Source organism: Entelurus aequoreus, linkage group LG05 (assembly GCF_033978785.1).
Source record: "Entelurus aequoreus isolate RoL-2023_Sb linkage group LG05, RoL_Eaeq_v1.1, whole genome shotgun sequence".
NCBI classification, from domain to species: Eukaryota; Metazoa; Chordata; class Actinopteri; order Syngnathiformes; family Syngnathidae; genus Entelurus; species Entelurus aequoreus.
Genome location: NC_084735.1, coordinates 34,000,161 through 34,026,508, shown reverse-complemented (window position 1 = coordinate 34,026,508; position 26,348 = coordinate 34,000,161). Strand labels below are relative to the sequence as shown.

At 40.1% G+C, this 26,348-nt stretch overlaps 1 protein-coding gene across 2 annotated transcripts; it reads left to right on the top strand.

The window, feature by feature from the left end:
• The first annotated feature begins 670 nt into the window (after positions 1 to 670).
• LOC133650550 (myelin proteolipid protein-like) lies at positions 671 to 25,944 on the top strand. 2 transcript variants are annotated; one of them, XM_062047913.1, is made up of 7 exons: positions 671 to 783; positions 3,456 to 3,642; positions 3,724 to 3,880; positions 13,719 to 13,896; positions 14,151 to 14,224; positions 21,818 to 21,883; positions 25,183 to 25,944. In XM_062047913.1, the coding sequence occupies exons 1-7, from the start codon at positions 780 to 782 to the stop codon at positions 25,252 to 25,254; spliced, it is 738 nt and encodes a 245-aa protein (XP_061903897.1). In that variant the 5' UTR covers positions 671 to 779; the 3' UTR covers positions 25,255 to 25,944. The 2 variants fall into 2 exon arrangements, with proteins under 2 accessions (XP_061903897.1, XP_061903896.1); XM_062047912.1 differs by lacking the exon at positions 671 to 783 and adding an exon at positions 2,948 to 3,173.
• The last annotated feature ends 404 nt before the right edge of the window (positions 25,945 to 26,348 follow it).

The window sequence follows — 26,348 nt, the reverse complement described above, 5'->3', positions numbered from 1 at the left end:
TTGGTAGAGTGGCTGTGCCAGCAATCGGAGTGTTGCTGGTTACTGGGGTTCAATTCCCACCTTCTACCTTTCTAGTCACGTCCGTTGTGTCCTTGGGCAAGACACTTCACCCTTTGCCTCTGATGGCTGCTGGTTAGCGCCTTGCATGGCAGCTCCCGCCATCAGTGTGTGAATGTGTGTGTGAATGGGTAAATGTGGAAATAGTGTCAAAGCGCTTTGAGTACCTTGAAGGTAGAAAAGCGCTATACAAGTACAACCCATTTATCATTTATCATATTGTGATGTGTGTCTAATATTTTGACTCACTTGCAGATGAATATCTAAACATCAAAAACAGCTCAGTGCTGTTCTACTGGACTTCAAACTACAAATACAATCACAAAAATAAACATGTTGTTCAATGACTATCTCTCTGACAATGTCAATCAAATGTATTAACGCTCCTGTAATATTAACAATGGTTGGTGTAAACATTCAAATGTACCCTAATCAAGCACTTAAAACAGTCCAATAAAAGAAGCTCACATTGAAATGTGTGACTTGCCTCTGTCGCCAACCCTGAATCCACCACAGCTCTATAAATAATGTCTGGCAGCTGAAATGGGACTTTGTGACTTTAAGATGTCACTTGGGGAGATGTGCTCTATCTATTGTTGATGAGACAAAAGCGTCAGTCAGATTCATATAGGAGTGACGGGGAATAACTTCTCATATCCTCATATCACAGTCACCAAACCGCCTGGCAGAAACTTCAATAAGCTTACAACTTCTTTGTGGACATGGGTGAGTGCGCAGAATATTTAATATCTCCTTATCATGTATTATGAATGCTGCTTGGGAACGTCTTAATGTAAATTTCAATAATGTGGTGTTTTAAATGTAATTCCTGATCTTGGATATTGCATTGCAATCATGCACCATAAGTGCAATGTTTGTACTTAATTACGCTATTGATAATGTAACTGCTGATTCAACACAGTGCTGCAGTACTACAATGCACATGATAGGTATGAATTAGAAAATTACCATAATTCACTTCTTCCAGGTCCATTTTCTGACATACTAATCTTCTTCAAATCAACAAAAAACAGTGTTACTCAACTGGTTTGCCGCAGGTGGGTCATGGACCAGCTCAAAATTACATAATTGTATGTAATTGTTAATTTTTTTCTTGTATTATATTTATTATTTAGCATTGATACAAACACATATACATACAGTAAGTACATGCACAATGCTCCTTTGTTTCTATTTAGAACAATGTAAGCAAAACCAACAGGCAAAAGACCTGTCCAGAACAACTCCCCCTTCGTCTCCCCACCCCAACCGCATTTTTTTTTTATTTTGACATGCAAATATTTGGAAAATAGGTTATTGATAGATCCAAACAGGAATTATTTTAAAATGTTATTGATTGATTTTTATTGTCACTGATATTCTTATTTGATATCCTTACATATGTAATTAGGTGTATTTTTGTTTAGGTATCATCATTATTATGTATTCATGTATGTATTTATTTTGATTGCTTTATTCAGAACAGTGCACATTAAGGAACAATCTGCTGTACAGACTGTAAATAAGCCAGTTTATAGCATAGTTGCTTATTTCCATTTGCAAAGTGGGTGAAGCGTCTTGCCCAGGGACACAACTGCAATGTGATGGCAGAAGCTGGATTTGTACCAGGAACCCTGAAGTTTCTGGATGATAGCTCTGCCGTCTGAGCCATGCCACCCCACATTGCCCTTAAATATTGACATGTGTGCTGTATCAGACTGCAATATTGCTCAATTAAGGACACGTCTTACGTACGTCTAGCTTGTGTGCTATTATGTGCTTAGCCGTCGTGTAGCTGCTAGCTCCTTGTAGCCTTTAGCCTAGCATGTTTACCCCCCAAAATAAATGGGTTTCGAAGGCCATTTTGAAAATAATAATAAATGAGCATGTGTTCAACCCAATAAAATGTAACCATGGGAACATGTGGGTCTCAGAACGAGACTAGCTGAAAACCAACTGAACAAAAAACATTACCACCGCCATATAGCCCTCTTCTCTACGAATTGCATGTGCCTAAATTGTCATTAAAAATGTATCATGATTTTACAGCATTGAGCAGTATTTTTTCACAGTAACATACTGTAATCAAATTGGACTATAACCTTACAAGAAATGACTGTAAAAAAGACATGATCCTTATACAGTATTTCACAGCAATTAACTGTTATCCATCCATCCATTTTCTACCGCTTGTCCCTTACGGGGTCGCGGGGGGTGCTGGAGCCTATCTCAGCTGCACCCTGGACAAGTCGCCACCTCGTTATTTCGCAGTCAAATATTACAATTGTACTTCTCTTCCAATTACTGTAATTTCAAACTGTTTTGTCTTTCAGGAGTTACGTAGACTACATTGCACTCTTGTACAGTCAGTTGCGGTATGGTGTTAAACCGAGAGAGCAATTGACTGTAAAATTGCAATTGTGAAGTTACAGCATTTTTTATCATTTTAATGTAATTAACTATAAAAAAATACAATTGGGAAGTTACAACGTTTAGTTTTATTTCATCGTAATTAACCATAAAATCGCAGCTCTGCAGTTACAGTAAATTGTTGTCAAGACATTTCATAGTAGATTGCTGTTTGCTGTGAATTTACAATGAAAATGTTTACAGTGTGAGCAAGGTGTGCATCAATATTTAGACAGCGGCAATCATGGTAACTTCACAGTAAATTGGCATAATTACATACTGTGAATGCTTGCACAAACGCCACACTTAGGTACCAGGGTGAGCCAGCCCTGCATGGCCTGACGACCCGATGACCCCCATCTTACCAGAACGTGTTGCACCAAGCTCTTTGTTTGCTTGACATCACCGCCCTTTGTCTAATGGCCAAAACAATAGCTACCTTATGTTTGGCCACAAAGACACGCTCTCTCCTCCAGCCTGTGAAGTCAGCGTCCAACCAGGCTGGCGACGCCTGTGACCGCCGCGAGAAGAAGAAGAAGGAGGGCCGGGCCAGCTCGCGGAGAAGCGCCTGGATGTCCGTGCATTTCAGATGAGCGTTATTTTGCAGTAGGCAGACGGACCGCTTGGGATCTTTTCTTGTTGTGGAGTACAGGATCCGAAGCAGCCCATGTTTCCGGTCAGGCAGCCTTGGCTTTGCAAAGCCTTAGGTGCTTGCTTTTATCCCATTTCTGCCTGCGCTTTGATTTATTAACACTGTGGTTGTCTGCTGCCTGCTTCTGCCGCTTACACCGGGGAGAGTGCACACCGTTTTGGGTTTCTGCTCGTTGTCTTTTCTGTTCTTTCCTGGTGTGTGTTGATGGGTTGGCAGGCAGACATTTTGTCCGAGCTCTCCCGCCGGGTGACATAATTCCCCAGCGCGGCGTAGATGTGCTGTGTGCTTCTATGCGCGGTGTGTGCCGCCTGTGTGCTGATATATTATGCCCCCTCAGGTTGTTATGATTGCTGTATCCGGTGCTTGGGGGCAGTGCCCTACCCATCTCTGGTGGCCACCTTGCTGTTCTATGCAGGCGTGGCTCTTTTTTGCGGCTGCGGGCACGAAGCCTTAACCCAGACCGAAATCCTGGTCGAGACTCACTTCGCCCGCAACGAGCACGACTATGAGGTCCTGGCATCCTTGTGAGTTCATCTCATCATTTTCTGTCCTCCATAGCTTCATCTCTGTCTGACTGAACCACCCACCCCTCCCCCCCTGCCCAGTGTCCAATACTTCCAGTATGTCATCTACGGCCTGGCGTCATTTTTCTTCCTCTATGGTATCCTGCTGCTGGCTGAAGGCTTTTACACCACGAGCGCAGTCAAGCAGACCTTCGGGGAATTCAGGAGCACCCAATGTGGGCGGTGCCTGAGCTTGACGGTGAGTGCAAGGTCAAAGGGGAGGCGGTGAGGAGAAGGGGGTGGTGCAAGGGAGAAGGGACGTAATTTCATCAGATCATTTTGGCCCTGCTGAATGCAGACATGTTTAGGGGGTGCATGGGTACCAAATTCAGCACTTTTTTCCTTATCGGCCTCATTCTGTCAGCACTAACAAGTACACGTTCATGTAAAATCTAACTTTACTTGTCTTTAGGGATGGGTACCTTTCACGTTTGAACAGATACGGTTCCGATTATCCTGTACCTGGGAATCGATACTGGTTCTTAATGGTACCAATTTTCCGTACTTTAGTGCAGTTGTCCCAAACCACGGGCCTGGTCCGTGACGCATTTTCTACCGGGCCGCACAGAAACATTCACTTACATTAATTTATAAAGTACCGCATTTTCTCTGACTAAATTTAACTAAACACACCAATAAGATTGTTAATAGATGTATATTACAGCTCCTTTGTTATAGTACATGGGACAATGCACATTAATGGACATATAAAATGGTAATGTGCCAGATTGTAGCCAAAGGCAAATTTTTCTTTTTTTTTGGCTGTTTTTATCTGCCACACGTAGGAAGCCGGTCCGTGAAAATAATGCATACGTTAAACCGGTCCCTGGTACAAAAAAGGTTGGGGAACCCGGCTTTAGTGTATATTGATAAATAGGGGTGTAGGAAAAAATCGATACGAATTTGAATCGCGATTCTCACGTTGTGCGATTCAGAATCGATTCTCATTTTTAAAAAATCGATTTTTTTTTTATTTTTTTTTTATAAAAATATATATATATATATATATATATATTTTATTTTTTTTAATTAATCAATCCAACAAAACAATACACAGCAATACCATAACAATGCAATCCAATTCCAAAACCAAACCCGACCCAGCAACACTCAGAACTGCAATAAACAGAGCAATTGAGAGGAGACTCAAACACGACACAGAACAAACCAAAAGTAGTGAAACAAAAATTATTATTATCAACAACAGTATCAATATTAGTTAAAATTTCAACATAGCAGTGATTAAAAATCCCTCATTGACATTATCATTAGACATTTATAAAAAAAAATTTAAAAAGAACAATAGTGTCACAGTGGCTTACACTTGCATCGCATCTCATAAGCTTGACAACACACCGTGTCCAATATTTTCACAAAGATAAAATAAGTCATATTTTTGGTTCATTTAATAGTTAAAACAAATTTACATTATTGCAATCAGTTGATAAAACATGGTCCTTTACAATTATAAAAGCTTTTTACAAAAATCTACTACTCTGCTTGCATGTCAGCTAGGGGTGTGGGAAAAAATCGATTTGAATTCAAATTGCCATTCTCACGTTGTATGATTCAGTAACAATTCTCATTTTTCAAAAATCAATTTTCTTCCCCCGCTCCCGGCAATGTGTATGAGCTTTCTGGGCTACCGTAGGTGTTGCGCAATAAGCAGCGTTGCTACCTGGTGGCTAGCTAGTACTAAGGGGAGTGTACAGTGTAGTGTTGTTGTGTTGCCGCTAAAATACAGGTATAAGAAAAAGACACAGAGCAGTGTCACGCCAAATTTCTTCCCCCTACAAAAACCTTCCCCCCATTTACTTCCGTGGTCATGTTTCCTCTTACGTCTTTGACAGCGATCGATAGCACTTCGGCTTTGACTGCCCGTCGCTGGAAGGATACTTTGTCTTTGACAGCTGCTGGAATCTGAAGAAATCGATTATTGTATTTTTTTGTACAGGCGCGAAACAGGACAGTCGCGTGCCGGTTAAGGACACCCCGGCAACTTTGTGACTTTATTGGACGCAGCCCCGGAAGTAAATGGGGGTGGGGGAAGGTTTATGTAGGGGGGAAGAAATTTGGCGTGACAGCAGCCTAAAGAAATACAACCGCCTCCGCAGGCTTTGAAAGCAAACGTTTGGAGACACTTTGGATTTTACCGTGGCAAGAAAGGGCTTGACATGACTCATGCAATTTGCAGACTTTGCAACGCTAAAGTTAAGTATTTTGGGAATACTTCAAATCCCTGCGCTCACTTGGACAGACACCACCCACAGTTATCAGAGGAAAAGGATCATCCACTAACACCACCGGCAGCAAAATTGGGTTTGGTTTTGAAATTGTATTGCATTATTATGGTATTGTTGTGTATTGTTTTCATTTTAAAAAATTAAAAAATCGTTTTTGAATCGAGAATCGTGTTGAATTGAAAAAAAATCGATTTTGAATCGAATCGTGACCCCAAGAATCGATTCTGAATCGAATCGTGGGACACCCAAAGATTCACAGCCCTATTGATAAATGTTGATTGTTTTATGATGAAATCGGCTCTTAATGTAACTTTAAAAATGAGCTGATGATGATAACTATGCTGTCCAGTAGATATATTTTGTTTTCTTATTTAAATTTGTTGGTCTTATTTGCAATTATTGTATACTGTAGTAGACTTTGCGTTCAGTTTCAATTCCCAGACGTAAATGGCAGTAGTGTACACACTACAGCGTGTTGCCTAGTCTTTGCCATAAAGTTGAATGTACCACCGGTCTAGTCTTATGTTGACCTACAAATAAAGGTGGGAGTTTTTGGGCACCTCACAAATTGATTACGATTCGATTAAAAAACGATTATTTTATATATATATATAGACTTGCTCAGTGGCGTTGTGGTTAGAGTGTCCGCCCTGAAATCGGTAGGTCGTGAGTTCAAACCCCGATCGAGTTATACCAAAGACTATAAAAATGGAACCCATTAACTCCCTGCTTGGCACTCAGCATCAAGGGTTGGAAATGGGGGTTAAATCACCAAAATTATTCAGCCAACGCTGCTGCTCACTTCTCCCCTCACCTTCCAGGGGGTGGAACAAGGGGATGGGTCAAATGCAGAGGGTGATTTCACCACACCTAGTGTGTGTGTGTGTGACTATCAGTGGTACTTTAACTTTAACTTTTATCAATGCATCTATTATATATACAGTATATATATATATTGATGCAGTTTTACTTTTTTTTTAGTTTCATTAAATAAGAGCATATCACTTGCAACTTTAAAAAACAGTGCGTTTGTAATAAATAACAGTTAAATTAATTCCCACATTTATTAAATTAATGGAAATGTGTGCAAAACTGGAACATGAGTGCCTAATAATAAGGAAGCTGTATGGTGAGGTGGCTCGCTGCAGTCAGCTAAATTTTAGAACTGTCTGCATTATTTTATTTACTATAAATAAATAAATTATCGATTATTGATGTTTACTCAACGATTTTATAATTGTCCATGTCCGATTGAGATGCATCGTAACATTGATTATTTTTTCACCACCTCTAACTACAAAGTGTTTATTTTGTAGCTGTTTGAGTGTAATGTGCATCTTAGTTGTAATTTCCATTACTAAATTTGGAGGTGTTGAAATCGCAATGTAAAATTGCTAATGCTAACAAGTAGTGATGTAAATTCGCATCAAGCTAGCGCATTTTGGAAAGTGCCGCCTTATTTTATGTTTGACCATTTTCTATCCGGCATACTTGTTTTGTTGGCATTGAAAATTGCAACATTACCTGGAAGCAGTCCAGCTGAGTCCGCTGTGAGTGTTGCTTGAGTGATTGTTTCCTCGCTGTTTAAGCCAGTGTTTAGTCTGCAAAACCAGACATGCCGTCACAAGAGACAAAACTATTGAAATATGGTACCATTTGATTTTACGTGGATCGATACCCGGTAGTACCGACAGAATTCGATGGGTACCAATAAAAGTACAAAATTCGGTGCCCATACCTACCTCGCTTGCATGTTTGCGTCACATCCGGTTGCAGACTAAACACCAGCTCAAACACTTGATGGGCCAACAGGGGTCTTCATAGTGGACTGCCTCCAGATAATGCTACAATTAACCATGCAAACAAAGCAAGCATGGCTGATAGAAAGCACTTGAAAGTAAGGCTCCAATTTTAAGCTAGCCGGATGCTAATTTTCATTGGACAGGCTATATACAAACTACTGATTAGCATTAGCGATTTTACATGATTATTCCAACACCTCCAAATTTCAGAAATACAACTAAGATACATGTTACAATCAAACAGCTGGTGTGTAATAAGTACAATACTTACAGTATTAACACTTATTAGGACTCAACAAAAGACAAGACTGGCACATTCAATTTAATGCCAATAGACTACTTCCTGGCTATGGCAACACATCTAGGACAAACTGAAATGAATGAATACTGCAAATGAGACTCAGAAGTGTAAGATATAGCAACTGTTCAGTACAGTAATCGTTATCCGCTCACTGTTAAAAGTTAAAATAAGAATAGAGATGTTATTATCAAACAAGTTAACAATTATTACCACATGAACACACACAAACGTTCCGTAAATTGGTTCTATCAAAAACCGATACCGATTTCCAGGTGCCTCATCAGTTCAAATGTGAAAAGTAGATGTGAAGATGTATTAGATATGTTAAATCCCCTGAAACAGAAGTGGTTTTGAATGCCAATCTTCACTTAAGACTAGAAAAAACTGTTCAGTTATATATTTCCACATTTGCAATTGGTTGAATGAACTATGCACACCCTGAACTTCATTGTAAAAATATGTGTTTCTACATTTGTTGTGTTTGTCTCTTTTTTATTTAATGCTTGAATATGCTGTGTTCACATTGGTTAAGTTTGTAGTTATGTTACCTTGATTTTGGCTATGGTGTCATTTTGATTATTGTTTTTGATTATATTATAATTGTTATATTTGAATGGTGATAAATGAATGTGTTGTGGCAGTTGCGGATTTCACCAATGGTGTGGTTTGAGGAAACACTCGATTGCTTTTCCAAACGTTTTTAATGGTGAACTGCCAACATGAGAATCGTAAACAGGAAGTGATTTAAGTTAAACGGCTTTGTAAAAACAGCCCAAAATTCTCAAAAAAGAGCTGAACTTTTCATCACTATCGCCCTACAGATTAACAAATTATGCTTTGTATTTATGACAGTGGAACCTCCAAAGTCAAGCATGATCATTACCAAGTTGTTCAAATATCACAACATATTTTCAAGGGATGCACAAAATGAAAATTCATCGCCAAAACCAAAAACCAAAAACCAAAAATGAAGAAACCAGGGCAGAAAACCAGACCAAAACACCAAAATAAATTATTATGCCAAATATTACTATAACTGTCGACAGGTCTTTCTGGGATGTATAAAAGTTATTTTGAAATGTCTTTATAGAAAATAAAAGAACAATTACTTTTCAGCTAAACAGTCTTTTTTTAAACAACATAATAAAACATTATGAAAGTGGAGCATATGGAGCTTTTACTTTCCCTTGTACTGTAAATTTTAGTGTTTTGAATCCATCACATTTTATATATACTGAAAGATGCATGTACGGTGGACCTCCTCGCTAGCATGGGAATACTTCGTGGGCTACATCGAGCAGCCTTTGTAGCAGCGGAGTCAAGTGCTAGCGGTGACCGCCAATGGAGACGACATAGGCGGTGCGAGCGGAAGCAGAAGCGGGGATGCCGAGCTGGGCTAACAACAAAGAGAAAAGCTAACCAAAGAAGCGTGGAGTCTCCGGGTAAGAAGCCATTTAAACTAGAACTAGCCGGCGTCAGGCTGGATAATCCCTGCACACATAGCAATTCTCTTAGAATAAAACACAACTCACATAATGTTTTTTCTTTTGTGACCGTGTCAGAGGCAGACATACATTGTACTGAGGTAGCTAACTATGATGCGTTCAGTTTATCGCAACATCAAGCAAACAATCTGAATATCCCCGTCGTATCAATTCCTAGATATGGTCGAAACTATTTAAAGTGCAATACGCATAATAAACGCAACATTATTAATATTGCTACTTCGGATAATTTCAACAAACAATCCTCAAAACAGCCCACTACCTATAATATGGGCTTTTTAAACATAAGATCATTATCTTCCAAAACGCTATTAGTTAATGAAGTCATTAGAGACAACAAACTTGACGTCGTTGGTCTCGCCGAGACCTGGCTCAAACCAGACGATTTTTTTGCGCTAAATGAAGCATCTCCTCCTGGCTATACCAATACACATGTTGCCCGACCTCTTAAAAGGGGAGGGGGTGTCGCACTAATATACAATGAAAACTATAATCTTACACCTAACCTAAATAATAAATATAACTCGTTTGAGGTGCTCACTTTGAGGTTTGTCACACCGCTGCCTCTCCACCTGGCTGTTATCTACCGCCCCCCTGGGCCCTATTCGGACTTCATCAGTGAATTCTCAGAGTTTGTTGCCGATCTAGTGACGCACGCCGACAATATAATCATAATGGGGGACTTTAATATCCATATGAATACCCCATCGGACCCTCCATGCGTGGCGCTCCAGACTATAATTGATAGCTGTGGTCTTACACAAATAATAAATGAACCCACGCATCGCAACGGTAATACGATAGATCTAGTGCTTGTCAGGGGTGTCACCACCTCTAAAGTTACGATACTCCCGTACACTAAAGTAATGTCCGATCATTACCTTATAAAATTGGAAGTTCTGACTCATTGTCAACAAACTAATAATAATAATAATAACTACTATAGCAGCCGCAACATTAATGCTGCCACAACGACGACTCTTACTGACCTACTGCCTTCGGTAATGGCACCATTCCCAAATTATGTGGGCTCTATTGATAACCTCACTAACAACTTTAATGACGCCCTGCGCAACACCATTGATATTGTAGCACCGCTAAAGCTAAAAAGGGCCCCTAAAAGGCGTACCCCATGGTTTACAGAAAAAACTAAAGCCCAGAAATTATCATGTAGAAAGCTGGAACGCAAATGGCGTGCGACTAAACTTGAGGTTTTCCATCAAGCATGGTGTGATAGTTTAATAACTTATAAACGCATGCTTACCTCAGCTAAAGCTAAATATTACTCAAATCTCATCCACCTCAACAAAAATGATCCTAAATTTCTGTTTAGTACAGTAGCATCGCTAACCCAACAAGGGACTTCTCCCAGTAGCTCCACCCACTCAGCAGATGACTTTATGAATTTCTTTAATAAGAAAATTGAAGTCATTAGAAAAGAGATTAAAGACAATGCATCTCAGCTACAACTGGGTTCTATTAACTCAAATACGACTGTATATACGACGGATACCGCCCTCCAAAATAGTTTCTCTCTCTTTGATGAAATAACATTGGAGGAATTGTCAAAATGTGTAAATCGGACAAAACAAACAACATGTTTACTTGACCCAATTCCTGGGAAACTTATCAAGGAGCTTTTTGTATTACTAGGTCCATCAGTGTTAAATATTATAAAATTATCACTTTCCTCTGGCACTGTTCCCCTAGCATTCAAAAAAGCGGTTATTCATCCTCTACTCAAAAGACCTAACCTCGATCCTGATCTCCTGGTAAACTACCGGCCGGTGTCCCACCTTCCGTTTATCTCGAAAATCCTCGAAAAAATTGTAACACAGCAGCTAAATGAACACTTAGCGTCTAACAATCTCTGTGAACCTTTTCAATCCGGTTTCAGGTCAAATCACTCTACGGAGACAGCCCTCGCAAAAATGACTAATGATCTATTGCTAACTATGGATTCTGATGCGTCATCTATGTTGCTGCTTCTTGATCTTAGCGCCGCTTTCGATACTGTTGATCATAATATTTTATTAGAGCGTATCAAAACGCGTATTGGGATGACCTACTTAGCCTTGTCTTGGTTTAACTCTTATCTTGCTGACAGGATGCAGTGTGTCTCCCATAACAATGTGACCTCGGACTATGTTAAGGTAACGTGCGGAGTTCCCCAGGGTTCGGTTCTTGGCCCTGCACTCTTTAGTATTTACATGCTGCCGCTAGGTGACATCATACGCAAATACGGTGTTAGCTTTCACTGTTATGCTGATGACACCCAACTCTACATGCCCCTAAAGCTGACCAACACGCCGGATTGTAGTCAGCTGGAGGCGTGTCTTAATGAAATTAAACAATGGATGTCCGCTAACTTTTTGCAACTCAAAGCTAAGAAAACGGAAATGCTGATTATCGGTCCTGCTCAACTCCGACATCTATTTAAAAATACCACCTTAACATTTGACAACCAAACAATTAAACAAGGTGACTCTGTAAAGAATCTGGGTATTATCTTCGACCCAACTCTCTCGTTTGAGTCGCACATTAAGAGTGTTACTAAAACGGCCTTCTTTCATCTCCGTAATATCGCTAAAATTCGTCCCATTTTGTCCGCAAGCGATGCTGAGATCATTATCCATGCGTTCGTTACATCTCGTCTCGATTACTGTAACGTTTTATTTTCGGGCCTCCCTATGTCTAGCATTAAAAAATTACACATGGTACAAAATGCGGCTGCTAGACTTTTGACAAAAACAAGAAAGTTTGATCATATTACGCCTATACTGGCTCACTTGCACTGGCTTCCTGTGCACCTAAGATGCGACTTTAAGGTTTTACTACTTACGTATAAAATACTACACGGTCAAGCTCCTACCTATCTTGCCAATTGTATTGTACCATATGTCCCGGCAAGAAATCTGCGTTCAAAGAACTCGGGCTTATTAGTGATTCCCAGAGCCCAAAAAAAGTCTGCGGGCTATAGAGCGTTTTCTATTCGGGCTCCAGTACTATGGAATGCCCTCCCGGTAAAAGTTAGAGATGCTACCTCAGTAGAAGCATTTAAGTCTCATCTTAAAACTCATTTGTATACTCTAGCCTTTAAATAGACTCCCTTTTTAGACCAGTTGATCTGCCGTTTCTTTTCTTTTCTTTTCTACTCTGCTCCAAACCCGGGGTGGACCGCTAGCCTGTTCATCAGATGGGGTCATCTCTACGCTGCTGACTCGTCTCCACTCGGGATGGTTCCTGCTGGCCCCACTATGGACTGGACTCTCGCTGATGTGTTGGACTTTCACAATATTATGTCAGACCCACTCGACATCCATTGCTTTCGGTCTTCCCTAGAGGGGGGGGGTTACCCACATATGCGGTCCTCTCCAAGGTTTCTCATAGTCATTCACATTGACGTCCCACTGGGGTGAGTTTTCCTTGCCCGTATGTGGGCTCTGTACCGAGGATGTCGTTGTGGCTTGTACAGCCCTTTGAGACACTTGTGATTTAGGGCTATATAAATAAACATTGATTGATTGATTGATTGATTGATTAAACCAGAAAAGAGCGGGCTTTCTGCATATGCCATCATAACATCCAGTTTCGGCAGTCTGCTTTTAGTGCTAAAAAATATTGCTGGCCCGGATTTCGGTGCATCACTAATATTTTCAATAGGACGTCATGGAAAGTCATTTTAATTCATCCCATCGCTGATACTTTTCACACAAAATCTAAATAGAAAGCATACCACACTATAAATGATGAGAAAGCCAAAATCTTATGTAATAATAGCTTTAACTTGACTTTTAAGAAATAATAATGAAAAATATATTTGATAATAATAAAAAATAAATTAAATAATAATAAAAAAATAATCAAATAATAATTTAAAAATGTAATTGTGTATACACAAATTTATACATATATATCTATGTAATGGTGATGAATATATTTATATTTAACGATAATAAATAAATAAAATAAACTATATATATATAAATGGAAATAAAGCAATACAAAAAATGATGGAATATAAATAATATTGTCTGAACCCCATATTTTCATTTGTTGAGACACCACTGTATTTCAAAGAAGGAGAATTATGCTGACTTAATGATGCCACATTCATCACACAGCAACCAGAGGCTGTGTGCTGCGTTTCCCTGACCTTACATTCCATTTTTTTTTATTTCAACAGTTTGTCATCGTGACGTATATCTTGGCCTTCATCTGGCTGGCCGTGTTTGCCTTCACCGCTATTCCCGTCTACTTCCTGTTCAACATGGAGCAGACCTGCCATGACGTCAACATCTTGGCCGAAACGACCCCCAGCATAAATCAGCACGCATGGATTTGCATGGACGCCAGGCAATATGGTGCGATGCTCCTATAATGACTGACCGCATGCACACCTGATGAGAATATTAATGTGATCCCTCCAGCCAATCAATTAATCATTGGGGACTAGATGCTAAACTAGTTGTTCAATTAGTTAGAAAATCATTGAGATGACAACACCCTGGATTCTTTGAACATTTTAAAATTGAAATTATTGAAATGATTTATAAGGCATCTTTATCCAATATTGCTATGTGATATGTCACTACTATTATGTCATGTCTTTATAAAGGGCTGCTTCCTTGGAATGCTATGCCAGGAAAGGTTTGTGGAATGACCTTGGCATCTATTTGCAAAACGAGCGAGGTGAGTACATTATTTACATATCACGCTTGTATGCAGTATTTTAAAATGCTGTCTTTAGTTTTTTTAATACGCACAATAAATTGATTACTGTGGTACCTCAATTTTTATTAGTAATCCTTTCCAAACGGTCCGAACCAAACCCAATCGTACAAAAAACTAAGACATTTTGTTGCGTTGACCAGCATTCCTCCAATGGGGAATTCAAATTGCTAGTCTCTCCCAGATTCTTTTTATGGCAATACGCTGATGTTTATATTCAATCTCCAGGCAATAGTTGATATTTTGTAGTTTATTCTCAAAGCTTAGAGGACAAACCTGAGACCAACCTAGCACCCAAGCGTTCCCTAGCCCGGTCCAGATCGGTCTAGCTCGGTCTCCCCTCAAACCCCCGGAAGTCCTGTGATCTTCCCCTTCCTCCCCCTCCCCACCTGCTGTTTCCCCAGTCTAGCTGTGCTCCTTATCTTAGGAATGTAATGGCAGTCTCAACAAAGAGAATAAACAGCGCACTGACTACTCAAGGACACTCGAATGCAAGCACTTTGTACCACACGAGACTTTAGCTGATGAAAATATGACTATAGGAGTTTAGAAAGAAGTAACACTTAAATATGGATATGATTCTGATCTGTTTCCATCCATCCCCCTTTAAGATCTTCTAATAAGATCTTTAATACTTGTACAAAACTTATAAAGCACGCCCCACATTAAAGTAGGTGCTGTTTTTTTCTTTCTTTAAGCAAGCTAGCAATAAAACAACAGCTTATTTACATGGGAGATAGATGGAGGGAGTCCACGTCAATGTCGTCATGGTCAGGGAAGTAAACCAACAATTCTCGAAAGTCTTAAAGTTACCACTTTGCTAGACCCCCTTTAGTGACACTTAGCCCAAGGGGCGATAAAGCAACTGCATGAGGCTATGATGGCCAAAAAAAACTCTGAATGGAGACCAAGACAGACTTAATTAGGTCAGTCCACCTGCCTAATGTGTCCCTAGACAGGGCCTGGAGGCCCTTTAAGGCCCTCTGAACTGAGCCATAGGGGGCAGTGTTGTTAGGAATGAAGGTACAGCATTGGTCACCAAACATTGCACACACTCCTTCTTCCTTGGCTAGGATGCGGTCAAGGGCTATGCGGATCTGAACGGCCCTGAGGGAGGTCAGGGCAAGTTGTTCAGCAAGTCCCTCAACGGCGTCACGAGTCAGGTTGGTTAGTCTCAACGGCGGCGGGGAGTTAGAGAGGCCGCTGAAACAGGAGTTCCAAGGGGTGTTAATTTGGTGAGTGGGGTCACCAGTCTAACCATAGCACAAAGCCCAACAGCTAACGTCGGGATTCTAATGTACAATCTGTGCTTCCCACAACACCAGAATAAGTCAGCTCGTGCCCAAGGGCCTATCCTAGAGCCATCTATCAGTGTGGTGCACCAGTAACGGTTGATGTCACTCAATTTGTTGGGGGACGAAGAGGGTCCTGTAATTTGAAAACGCGTGTAATTCAGCTTTTGGGCCACAAAGGGAAGAAGTCGGGTGGCATTGTCAACAGAAGGGTACACATGTCAGTCAACTTAAAAGGGGCGGGGTAAGTGTGGGAAAAGGGACGTCCAGCGGAAGAAGCAACACAGTCACTCAGGTTTTGGCATTCACCTGAGCCACAGGTTGTCTGCTCCCGCTCCTAAGGTCAAAGTCAAAGTTACCAGGCCTTCGGTGGTGATGTCATTAGCACGCACAGATGTGAGCCTTTGAAACACCACCGAGGTGGGGTGGTACTTTATGTGCTACATAGGGTGTAGAGGTAGTTAACGCCCTCTCAAGGACATTAATTTTAATAATTCCTTTAGCGTCTGTATCAGTCAGGTCAAGCCCCAAAACCACATAAAAGGGACGATGGGCACAACTTACCAGAGTATGTTGTCTGCATCCGACACCAATGGTTCAGGGTTGAGTCGTAACAAATATAGAGGTTATTTCCACGGTAATAGCTATTGTGTCCCCCGTAATTAATCACACTGCACAGGTCAAAAATAAGTCTTGCTATCCCCTTTGACCCAGTCTATTTAAAGTCCGCTGTATGTTCTTAGACACTTGTCAGTCACTGTCGTCAGGAAGGATGAACTGAGACACAAAGACAGTAGAACACGCCCAAGCACCAGTCCGTCAGGGAACACTACCGGGTGTAACATCCTGCCTTTTGTCTATCAATATCAGAGTAATTTAGGTAACAAAACGGGGATAAACATCAAACTTTTCACTTAATGTAACGACACAGATAGTTATGCTGCAAACAAGCAAGAAAAACTAAGAAACATTTAGCATACTGGATTGGTCTCACACAAGCATATACAATATAGAAGTTGAAAAGAGTAATGTAGGTAGAAAATCTCTCTCGTCTCCTGGGCTGAGGGGCAGATGTTGTGGCGATGTCAGCAATGACATCCCCTGGTGATCTGTCAGGTTCTTCAGCTGTAGTGCAGAGGGAGAGGTGGTACCAGGTGTCCCCTCCACCAGCCAGTCGAAGGGCATGGGACGTCCGTTCCACGACCTTGAAGGGACCAGTCCACCTGAGCTCCGTCCACTTGCGTTTGATGACCTTGATCTCGACCCTCTCAGCGGGCTGAAGGGAATCTGTACAGAAGAACTGGCACACAAATTCTGCAATTTTTTGTGTAAAATACCAGTTTGGTTTTACGCTGAGTCCTCCTTCCATGGGGGGCTGCTGGTCCTGTGAATGGCTGACCTGTATGCAGCTCATAGGGTGAAAAACTCTAAGGGCAGTAAAACAGTTTTATTCACGGACCTTCGAATGATCATTAACGCTAATTGCAACATGTCAATCCAATTAAATTTGGTCTGTGCACAGATTTTAGCCAATTAGTTTTTTATGTTCTGGTCCATCCTTTCAACCTTGCCTTGGGACTCAGGATGGTACCCCAAACCTGTGTTCTAGTCCGAAAGCCTTTTCGACCAAGGCTAAGTGAGTATTTTTTTAAATGGTTGCCGTTGTCTGACCTAATCTTTTTGGGGAAACCATGTCGGGGTACTAGGTCATTCACAAGTCATTTAATTACTGATATTGCATCCTGTTTTGAGGTTGTTGTTGCTTCCGGCCAACCACTGTGATTGTCAACACAAGTCAGTACGTACCTTTTCCCTTGTACCGTATTGATCATATCAGTGAAATCAAAGACTATACATGGTTCACCCTCACCTCCTCCATATTCTAAATTTGATCTACTAAACTACTATCGATGTGTAAAATCGTTATTTTCAAATTAAAATTAGTTATAACTTCTTACCCACGGTAAAAACGTTAAAACTATGGAATGTGTCAGAGTCGGATGATTGTCGATTTAGTTCCAAGGAGTCTGTATCCACCCTCACTCACCCCCTTCTGTTTCTGAAAAAAGGACTGTGTTAGTCATACTATCACTTTCAGAAACATCTAAGAAAAATGTCAGCTAATAGTCAAGTAGCGGAGGACAGGTCATGTTTGAGGTCAATGATTGTCTCTTTAGCCTCTATGGTCCACTGGGGGGTGTTGTTAGGGTAGGGGACACCTTAGCAATATCACAAATAATTCAAACTCAACTAAACCCTATCTTTTATGTAATTTATTCAATATGGGGAAAGTAACAAAATATGCTTATATTTATATTGTCACCAATACTAGAAAAATACTACCCTTATGGCGGATGCTTTAGCAATAGTATTTTGAATTTTTACCACACCTGGTGGCACCAATAATTCATTAAGTCAAGCTCATGTTGTAGAAATTTGTAATGATGCGGACACGTTTGTTACTGAATATTTTCTATCAGACTTCTGCCATGGCAACTTTGTGTATGTAATGAGCAACTATAATTATTTGATATGCTTAAATGTGTAATGTGTCGTTTTAGCTCAGCTGTTGTGTAGCTGCTAGCTCCTCGTAGCCTACAGGTGTCTAAAGTGCAGCCCATAGTTATGTGTTTAACATAACCATGGGCTAAACCTAAACAATTGAAAATGTGGTATTTGGGTGTCGGTGTAATGTTTGGCAGCGACGCCGTGTCTTATCATTGGACCTGAGTTCTTTGGTTTTGTAGGCGAGACAGAGAGCAAGGGAACAATGTGGGACACTATTGTGTCCATCTTATACCATGCTAGCTGTTGCAAAGATAGGTCAACATGAGCAGCCACACCTTGAGTTCCAACATATATAAATAATCATAACATATGGCGAGTCGGGTGGCAGAACACACGGAAGCATCTCAGTCAGTCAGGGTTTTCACTGTTAGAGCAGTTGGATGTCAGCCATTCCTGTTGTTTCAGGCTGTGGTATGAGCTCATGGAGGAGCCTTGGTAGTGGTGTCGCAGCTTGGTGGTTGAGCCGTCAGGTAACACCAGAAAGGTTCCTTCTGTGCGATATTGAATGTCAGGGTACAGTCTGTAAAGGAGGTCATTACCAATTAGGCAGGGTGTGTGCAGGTCAATCACGAAGGGGTGCTTTAATGTGTGTCCAGCAATCTGAACCGGAAGTGGTTTGGTGACAGGCAGCCTTTGTGTGACCCCAGCGAAGCTTTCGACCTTTAAAGAGGAAGCACACAGTTTCTTTGGTACCTCTGCATTCAGAATCGAATGGGTGGCGCCAGTGTCAATCACGAACTGATAACATTGTCCGTTGACACTCATGTCCAGCAGGGGGCCAGTCTGTTTCTCCTGCTGGGGCTCCTGCGGTGGGCGTGCTTTGCCACGCCGGTATGATGCTCTGGCTGCAAACCGGGGCCTGTCTCGTTCAGAGGAGTTAGGACATTCACGTTGCCAGTGACCCGGCAGGTCGCAGATGTAACAGTTTCCACCCCGGACTGGCTTTGAATTATTGTGTTGTCCACCACCCGAGTCCAAACGTCTGGTCTCACGTCTGTTGAGGATTATTTCCTCCACCTGTTGGAACTCAAAAGCAAGGTCACCCACAGCTGAATATACCCTATCTGATTTTTGACCTTTTGGTTCTTTTGAGTTTTTATCTTCGGCGATCTGTAATTTAAGTAGTTGCTTCCTTGTTGCTCTGTCATTAGCCCTATTTTGCATGGGATGAATAAAATGTCCCTGCCATATGTTGTTTTTGGCACCGTGTATATCAGGGTTAACTTTGTCCAAAGTGTTTGGCCAATGGTTCCCTCCCGGATGTACAGGTGGGAAAGCAAGGTCAACAATGGCTTGCATGTATGCATCGGCAAGAGACTTATATTGTAGTATGTCCAAACTGTTAATGTCATGTGTCAAAAATGTCTGCCGGAGAAAATGGTCAGACGTGTACAAGGGGTTAATTTTCGGAGGCAGGATTAATCTTAGAGGGGGCGTATTAATACCTCCTTTTCTTGTCACTGGAGTAGGGGGCGGTGTCCTAGTCAAAGTCTGGGCGGGTCATTTGACACACACACACACACACACACACACACACACACACACGCAGCAGCACACACACACACGCACGCGTAAGCACTCCCGCACGCACACTCACACACTCAGCAGCACAGACAAACACGAGCACTCTCTCTGCGTTTCACCTACCATAAAACTTCCAGTTACTTTTTTATTTTATTTTATTTTATTTTATTTTTTATTTCCTTATTTTACCAGATGTTTGAGTTCACGACTTTTCGAGTATTGTAAACTCCCTCTTAACCCTTTCAAGGAACGTTCTCTTTTTTTTATTTTTATACTGTACCTGCTAATTCCATTGTCGACAACCGTACATTCAATTGATCATCAAACAGTAATGATTCATCACATTCCTCCCCGACCGCCATCACATTTCTATCTGTCACACTTGTTCATGTCAAACCCTGTGGTCATTGTGTCTCTCATGCCCCATCCGTAACCCGAGAATGTATTTCTCGTATTTTTCATAAGGACTTTAACCTTGAACTCTATTAGGGGTGACCAAATCCCCAGGGCGAACCACACCCGACTATTTGCTTACTCGTCAGTGAAGCAGCCCGTCACGGTAATCTTTATCGTATTATTAATAAGGACTCCAACCTCAGAATTAAAAATACGAACTGACTTTAACCAACAACTTTATCGTATTATTAATAAGGACTCCAACCTCAGAATTAAAAATACGAACGGACTTTAACCAACAACTTTATCGTATTATTAATAAGGACTCCAACCTCAGAATTAAAAATACGAACGGAATTTAACCAAGAACTTTACCGTATTCTTCAGAAGGACTTTAACCTTGCAAATTTAATATACGGACGGACTTTAACCAAGAACTTTATCAGGCACAGATGAAAGATTCAAGACACAATGACATGAGTTGACCACTATGTACAACTATTATGTAAAATGGCGGACAGGGCAAAAATGCAATCAATCTATCAAAATCACCACTCCGTGCTTGGGATTACAAAACAGTGTTTGACTTACAGACTTCAGGACAGACTCCTAATGCAGATTTTATCTAAAAAGAAAGGTTCTGCTTACCTTGAATTGGCCAATTGAGTCTGTCCAGAAGATTGCAAGAAGTCATCAATCAACAGCGTGCCATCTCGGACGAAGCCCCCAAATTGTTGCGTTGACCAGCATTCCTCCAATGGTGAATTCAAATTGCTAGTCTCTCCCAGATTCTTTTTATGGCAATACGCTGATGTTTATATTCAATCTCCAGGCAATAGTTGGTATTTTGTAGATTATTCTCAAAGCTTAGAGGACAAACCTGAGACCAACCCAGCACCCAAGCGTTCCCTAGCCCGGTCCAGATCGGTCTAGCTCGGTCTCCCCTCAAACCCCCGGAAGTCCCGTGATCTTCCCCTTCCTCCCCCTCCCCACCTGCTGTTTCCCCAGTCTAGCTGTGCTCCTTATCTTAAGAATGTAATGGCAGTCTCAACAAAGAGAATAAACAGCGCTCTGACTCTAATCAAGGACACTCGAATGCAAGCACTTTGTACCACACGAGACTTTAGCTGATTAAAATATGACTATAGGAGTTTAGAAAGAAGTAACACTTAAATATAGATATGATTCTGATCTGCTTCCATCAACATCCATCCATCCATCCATTTTCTACCGGTTGTCCCGTTCGGGGTCGCGGGGGGTGCTGGAGCCTATCTCAGCTGCATTGGGGCAGAAGGCGGGTTACAAGCTGGACAAGTCACCACCTCAACGCAGCCTATAAGAAATAATGTAACAATACACATTTAATGGAGCATAAGTATAATTTTGCATACAGAAAATAATGCAAAATACACAAATGATAAATACAATACATAAGTGATCATTTAACACAATTTATTGAAAACTTTTGTGGGTAAAGATGGCGATGAGCACCTTTGCACTTTGCTACTAGCCCTTTGTTGAATATATCAGTGTTTCTCACCTTATTTTTCAAAATGCTTTTACTCGCAACTTTCTTTGGCCCTTGAGTAAGTCACCATGGCGTGGGATTCTGACTCGTTTGTTACATGCAATAGTTGGCCGTACAATAATCGAGACAGTATACAAACAATTTGGACTAAGATTTTCTCTATAAACTGAAACCTACAAAAAGTGGGGTGTACAAAAACTGAGGTACCTTTATATATGATTGTTGCTATTGTGCTTTTTTTTTCAGTTTCACTTTACATATGACCTGTACATTGCTGCATTTGCTGGGTCTGGAATCACTCTCTTAGCACTGGTGAGCACTGATTTCAATTATTTGCATACATTTGGGTCACAATTAACATTTGTGGACACTACACATATAAAGTTATGTCCCATAATATTCATACCCTACACAAAGGGAATTTGTATGTGTTGAATAGTATCTTTTAGAATGATGAAAAACACATACTTGTTGCATTTTTGAGATTTGACTGAATCCTTTGCACTGTTCTAAAGAAGCATAATCTAGAGCAGGGGTTCTCACAAGTTCTAGTAGTCATCAAAGTTTTTTTTGCTACAGCCTAACGGTCAACTTTTTAAACATAAATAGACATAATTACTGAAAAAATTGATAAAAGTTGATAGTCCAACTTATAATAACTGGTATACATACACCTGCGATGGAGATGACATCAGTAAAAAAAAATATGGGATCTTTTATATGGATGTTTTGACTTTTAAATTAACTTAAAATATGCCTTTTTTTTTCCTTCTGGTGAATAATAGCTACAGTGCGGTTATCAAGCGTATAAAATGCAGTGCAAGTGTAAGCCTTTGTGACTGCTTGTTTTTATTATTAATGGCTGTGTTGGTGATGGGAATGATAAGTGATGATAATAATATAAATAATAATAATAATAATAATAATAAGGGAATTATACTTATATAGTGCTTTTTCTCTATGTAAATAACTTTACATAGTGAAACCCATTATCTACATCTTTAAGCTACATTTAAACCAGCGTAGGTGGCACTGGGAGCAGGTGGCCAAGTGTTTTGCCCAAGGACACAACGGCAGTGACTAGGATGGCGGAAGCGAGAATCGAACCTGGAACCCTCAAATTGCTGGCACGGCCACTCTACGAACTGGGCCATGCCACCCACAATAATAATAATACATATTGTTTCTATCATTGTATTCAATTTCGTTTTTGTTTTTTTATGTTTTTAATCACTATTATGGATTGCCGGTATATCATTATTATTGAAATTGATACTGCTGTTGCTATTTAATAAGTCTTGTATTTGTATTGATTTGTAAATTTTAATCCATAATATTGTAAAGCTGGGATTGATTGGCGTCTGAGTTGTTCTATTTTCTTTTATTAGATTGATAAACATTATGTGAGATATTTGTAAATAAATTAAATAGGGAAATCAATAAATACACATAATTATATGTAAAAAGTGAATTTCAGAGCACATCATAAAGAAAATGAGGAGCAACATGCTAATGCATGCAGAATAAAAAAATTTAAAAAAATCATAAATAACAATGCACTGAATATGACCCAAAATTAAACATTTCACTTAAAATTGTGCATTGATTGTACACCAAAAAAGACACATAAACAGTCATTCCTTGTTTATCACTGTTAACTGGTTCCAGACATGATCGCAACAAATGAATTTCAGCGAAGTAGGAATCATTAATTATTAATCAAATATTTTTATTGCTACAGCATAAAAAAACAGTTTATTACCTTCTAAATAAATTTTCAGCATTATGAGAACCATCTATACATGAAATAACATCCTGTAGTCACCATTACACTGGTCAGGGGCCTAGTGGTTAGAGTGTCCGCCCTGAGATCGGTAGGTTGTGAGTTCAAACCCCGGCCGAGTCATACCAAAGACTATAAAAATGGTACCCATTACCTCCCTGCTTGGCACTCAGCATCAAGGGTTGGAATTGGGGGTTAAATCACCAAAAATGATTCCCGGGCGCAGCCACCGCTGCTGCTCACTGCTCCCCTCACCTCCCAGGGGGTGATCAAGGGTGATGGGTCAAATGCAGAGAATAATTTCGCCACACCTAGTGTGTGTGACAATCATTGGTACTTTAACTTTAACTTAATTTATTCCAATGTAGTCTTTCTGCCTGTGGCTAAGCCAATCAGTAGCTGCGATACTGAATAGCACAATCTGATTAGTTTGGTCTCATCTAGTGACCAATTCTATTTTAGTATTAATATATATAGTACATTTAGCCATTTCTATGCTACAAAATGCTTAACTTAAGGAGAAAATGTTATAGAATATGCGTTAAAAACAAAGAAACTGAAAAATAAATTATTTTATCAATCAACTATGTGGTCAAATAAAATCAACTAATTTTATTTTAAATGGCCATTCCTGGTAATTTTTTGTGGTCCGCTACATTATTTTATGTAGTCTGCCACAACATTTAATGTGGCCCTCTCCATCATTTAATTTTATGTAGTTCGCTACTTCATTTTTTGAGGTCAGCTATATCATTTTATGTAGTCTGCCATAACATTTCACGTGGTCCGCCATAACATCTAAGTACCTCTTCATCATTTTATGTGGTCGCCGAATCATTTCATGTGGTCCGCCATATAATTTAAGTTGCTGGCATCATCATTTCATGTGGTCCGCCATTTAATTTAAGTTGCTGGCATCATCATTTTATGTGGTCTGCTACATAATTATAATGCAGCCAGCCACCATATTTAATGTGGCCCGCGTCGTTATTGTATGTGGTCCACGATGTCATTTTATGTGGTCCGATGCCTCATTTTATGTAGTTCGCCACATCATTTATGGCCTGCAAAAGGCTATAAATAATAAAACAGTTTCTGGCTAAATATATTTGTTCCTTCAATTTTGACAGAAAAATGTACTGCATGCAATTGCATATGTTCGACACTTATATGATGGAAACATGCAACATCTGGTCCAAAAAAAAAATTTTTATAATCAATAATAGATAGTTAAATGTCTGCTCTGCTTAAAGTTTTTCAAAGGTGGTTATCCATCCATCTGTTAGTAGAATATTCAATAATAATCAACCACAGTTTGCCCATGCAAATAGTTTAACAAGGCTGTTATACGTTTATAGTCACTATAACATGCGGCCCTCTCAGGGCAGCCATAAATACCCTATGGTTGTGGCCTACAATAAAAATGAGTTTGCCCCCAATGGCTATAATGGGCGGTATAGCTCGGTTGATAGAGTAGCTGTGCCAGCAACTTGAGGGTTGCAGGTTCGATCCCCGCTTCCGCCATCCTAGTCACTTCCGTTGTGTCCTTGGGCAAGACACCTTACCCACCTTTCTTCCAGTGCCACCCACACTGGTTTAAATGTAACTTAGATATTGGGTTTCACTATGTAAAGCGCCTTGAGTCACTAGAGAAAAAGCGCTATATAAATATAATTCACTTCACTTCACACTTATATGAAAAAAAAAAACATTTTTCGAGCCACAAAAAGCCAAGTCACTGATTACATTCATTTCCAAATACAGACTCTAGTACTGAAACAAGTGAGCCTAACTTCTCTTCCTCTTCATCCTTTTTTCTTCTTCACAGTTTGTGTATTTGGTGGCTACCACCTACAACTATGCAGTTTTGCGATTCCTGGGCAGGAAGGGGGTACGCTAATTGCAGCAGCCCCAACTTCAGCCATCGGCGTCCTCATGGTTGTGAGATGCCTGGCAATGCAATGCTACAGTACATGTCATTCACCTTGATACAAACAACCAACATGGATCACTTGCTAGTATTTCTCTTTAATAATAATTTTCGCCACTGTGTCTTCGTATGAACAACAGACAGAGAGATGAAGACTCCTGTCCTCTCAGATGATTCTCTTAGCTTTGTTGTTTATGTGATCTCCTGTTTTTTTTGTGTGTGTCCATATCCCTTAGTGCTGATGCAGTCATGATGTGTGAGGCCTTTCAGGAATAATAAAGAGCAGGGACAGCTCCCTGCAGCATAACTTGCATGCACGTGCTTACTGATGCATGTATTAGGACTTTATGACTTATTGTCACCTTTTGTGTGTTTTCAAACTGAATGTACCAAAGTTGTCTGCACCTCGGGTGGGTTGTGTTGTGTCGCCCCGCTCTCTGTCACTCACATATTTGTTTTGTTTAAACACCACTGTGTGGGGGGGAAACAAAGCCATATATTCACCATTTTTTTTCATCAGATAACTCATGTTTAATAATATAAGTGCCGGCTACTAATTGAATTTTGTCATGCGTGGGCAGTTGAAACTAGACATTTAATTTTGTGATGTTATTGTAACTTTAAATGGCATGTTTTCAATAAAAATGTGGTTAATCAACATCATAGCTCAATTGATCTTAGACAACTACTCTGGTCATAGTACAGCGATTGACTAGCCACTGAAAAACGCACTTGTGTTAACCACAGTCATGACTGTGTTGACTTATTTTTAAAGGACAGTAGATCTATACAGCTATAAAATCTGTCCACTGACTATTATAAATGACACTCTCAAAAAAGCTCTTAAACAGCTGGTAGTGCCAAGATGACGTAAACATGTGAGTATATGTACACAACAATAAGTACAATTTGACAATAAAACCAAATCATGATAAAAAATTATGAATAAAATGTTAATAGAACAGAGATGATGATCAAAAATTAAAGATGCTAAAAATGTTGCATTCTTTTTTTGTGATTGTTTTGGCCTAAAATGTTAGAATTTTCAGAAAGCTGAAGCAAAA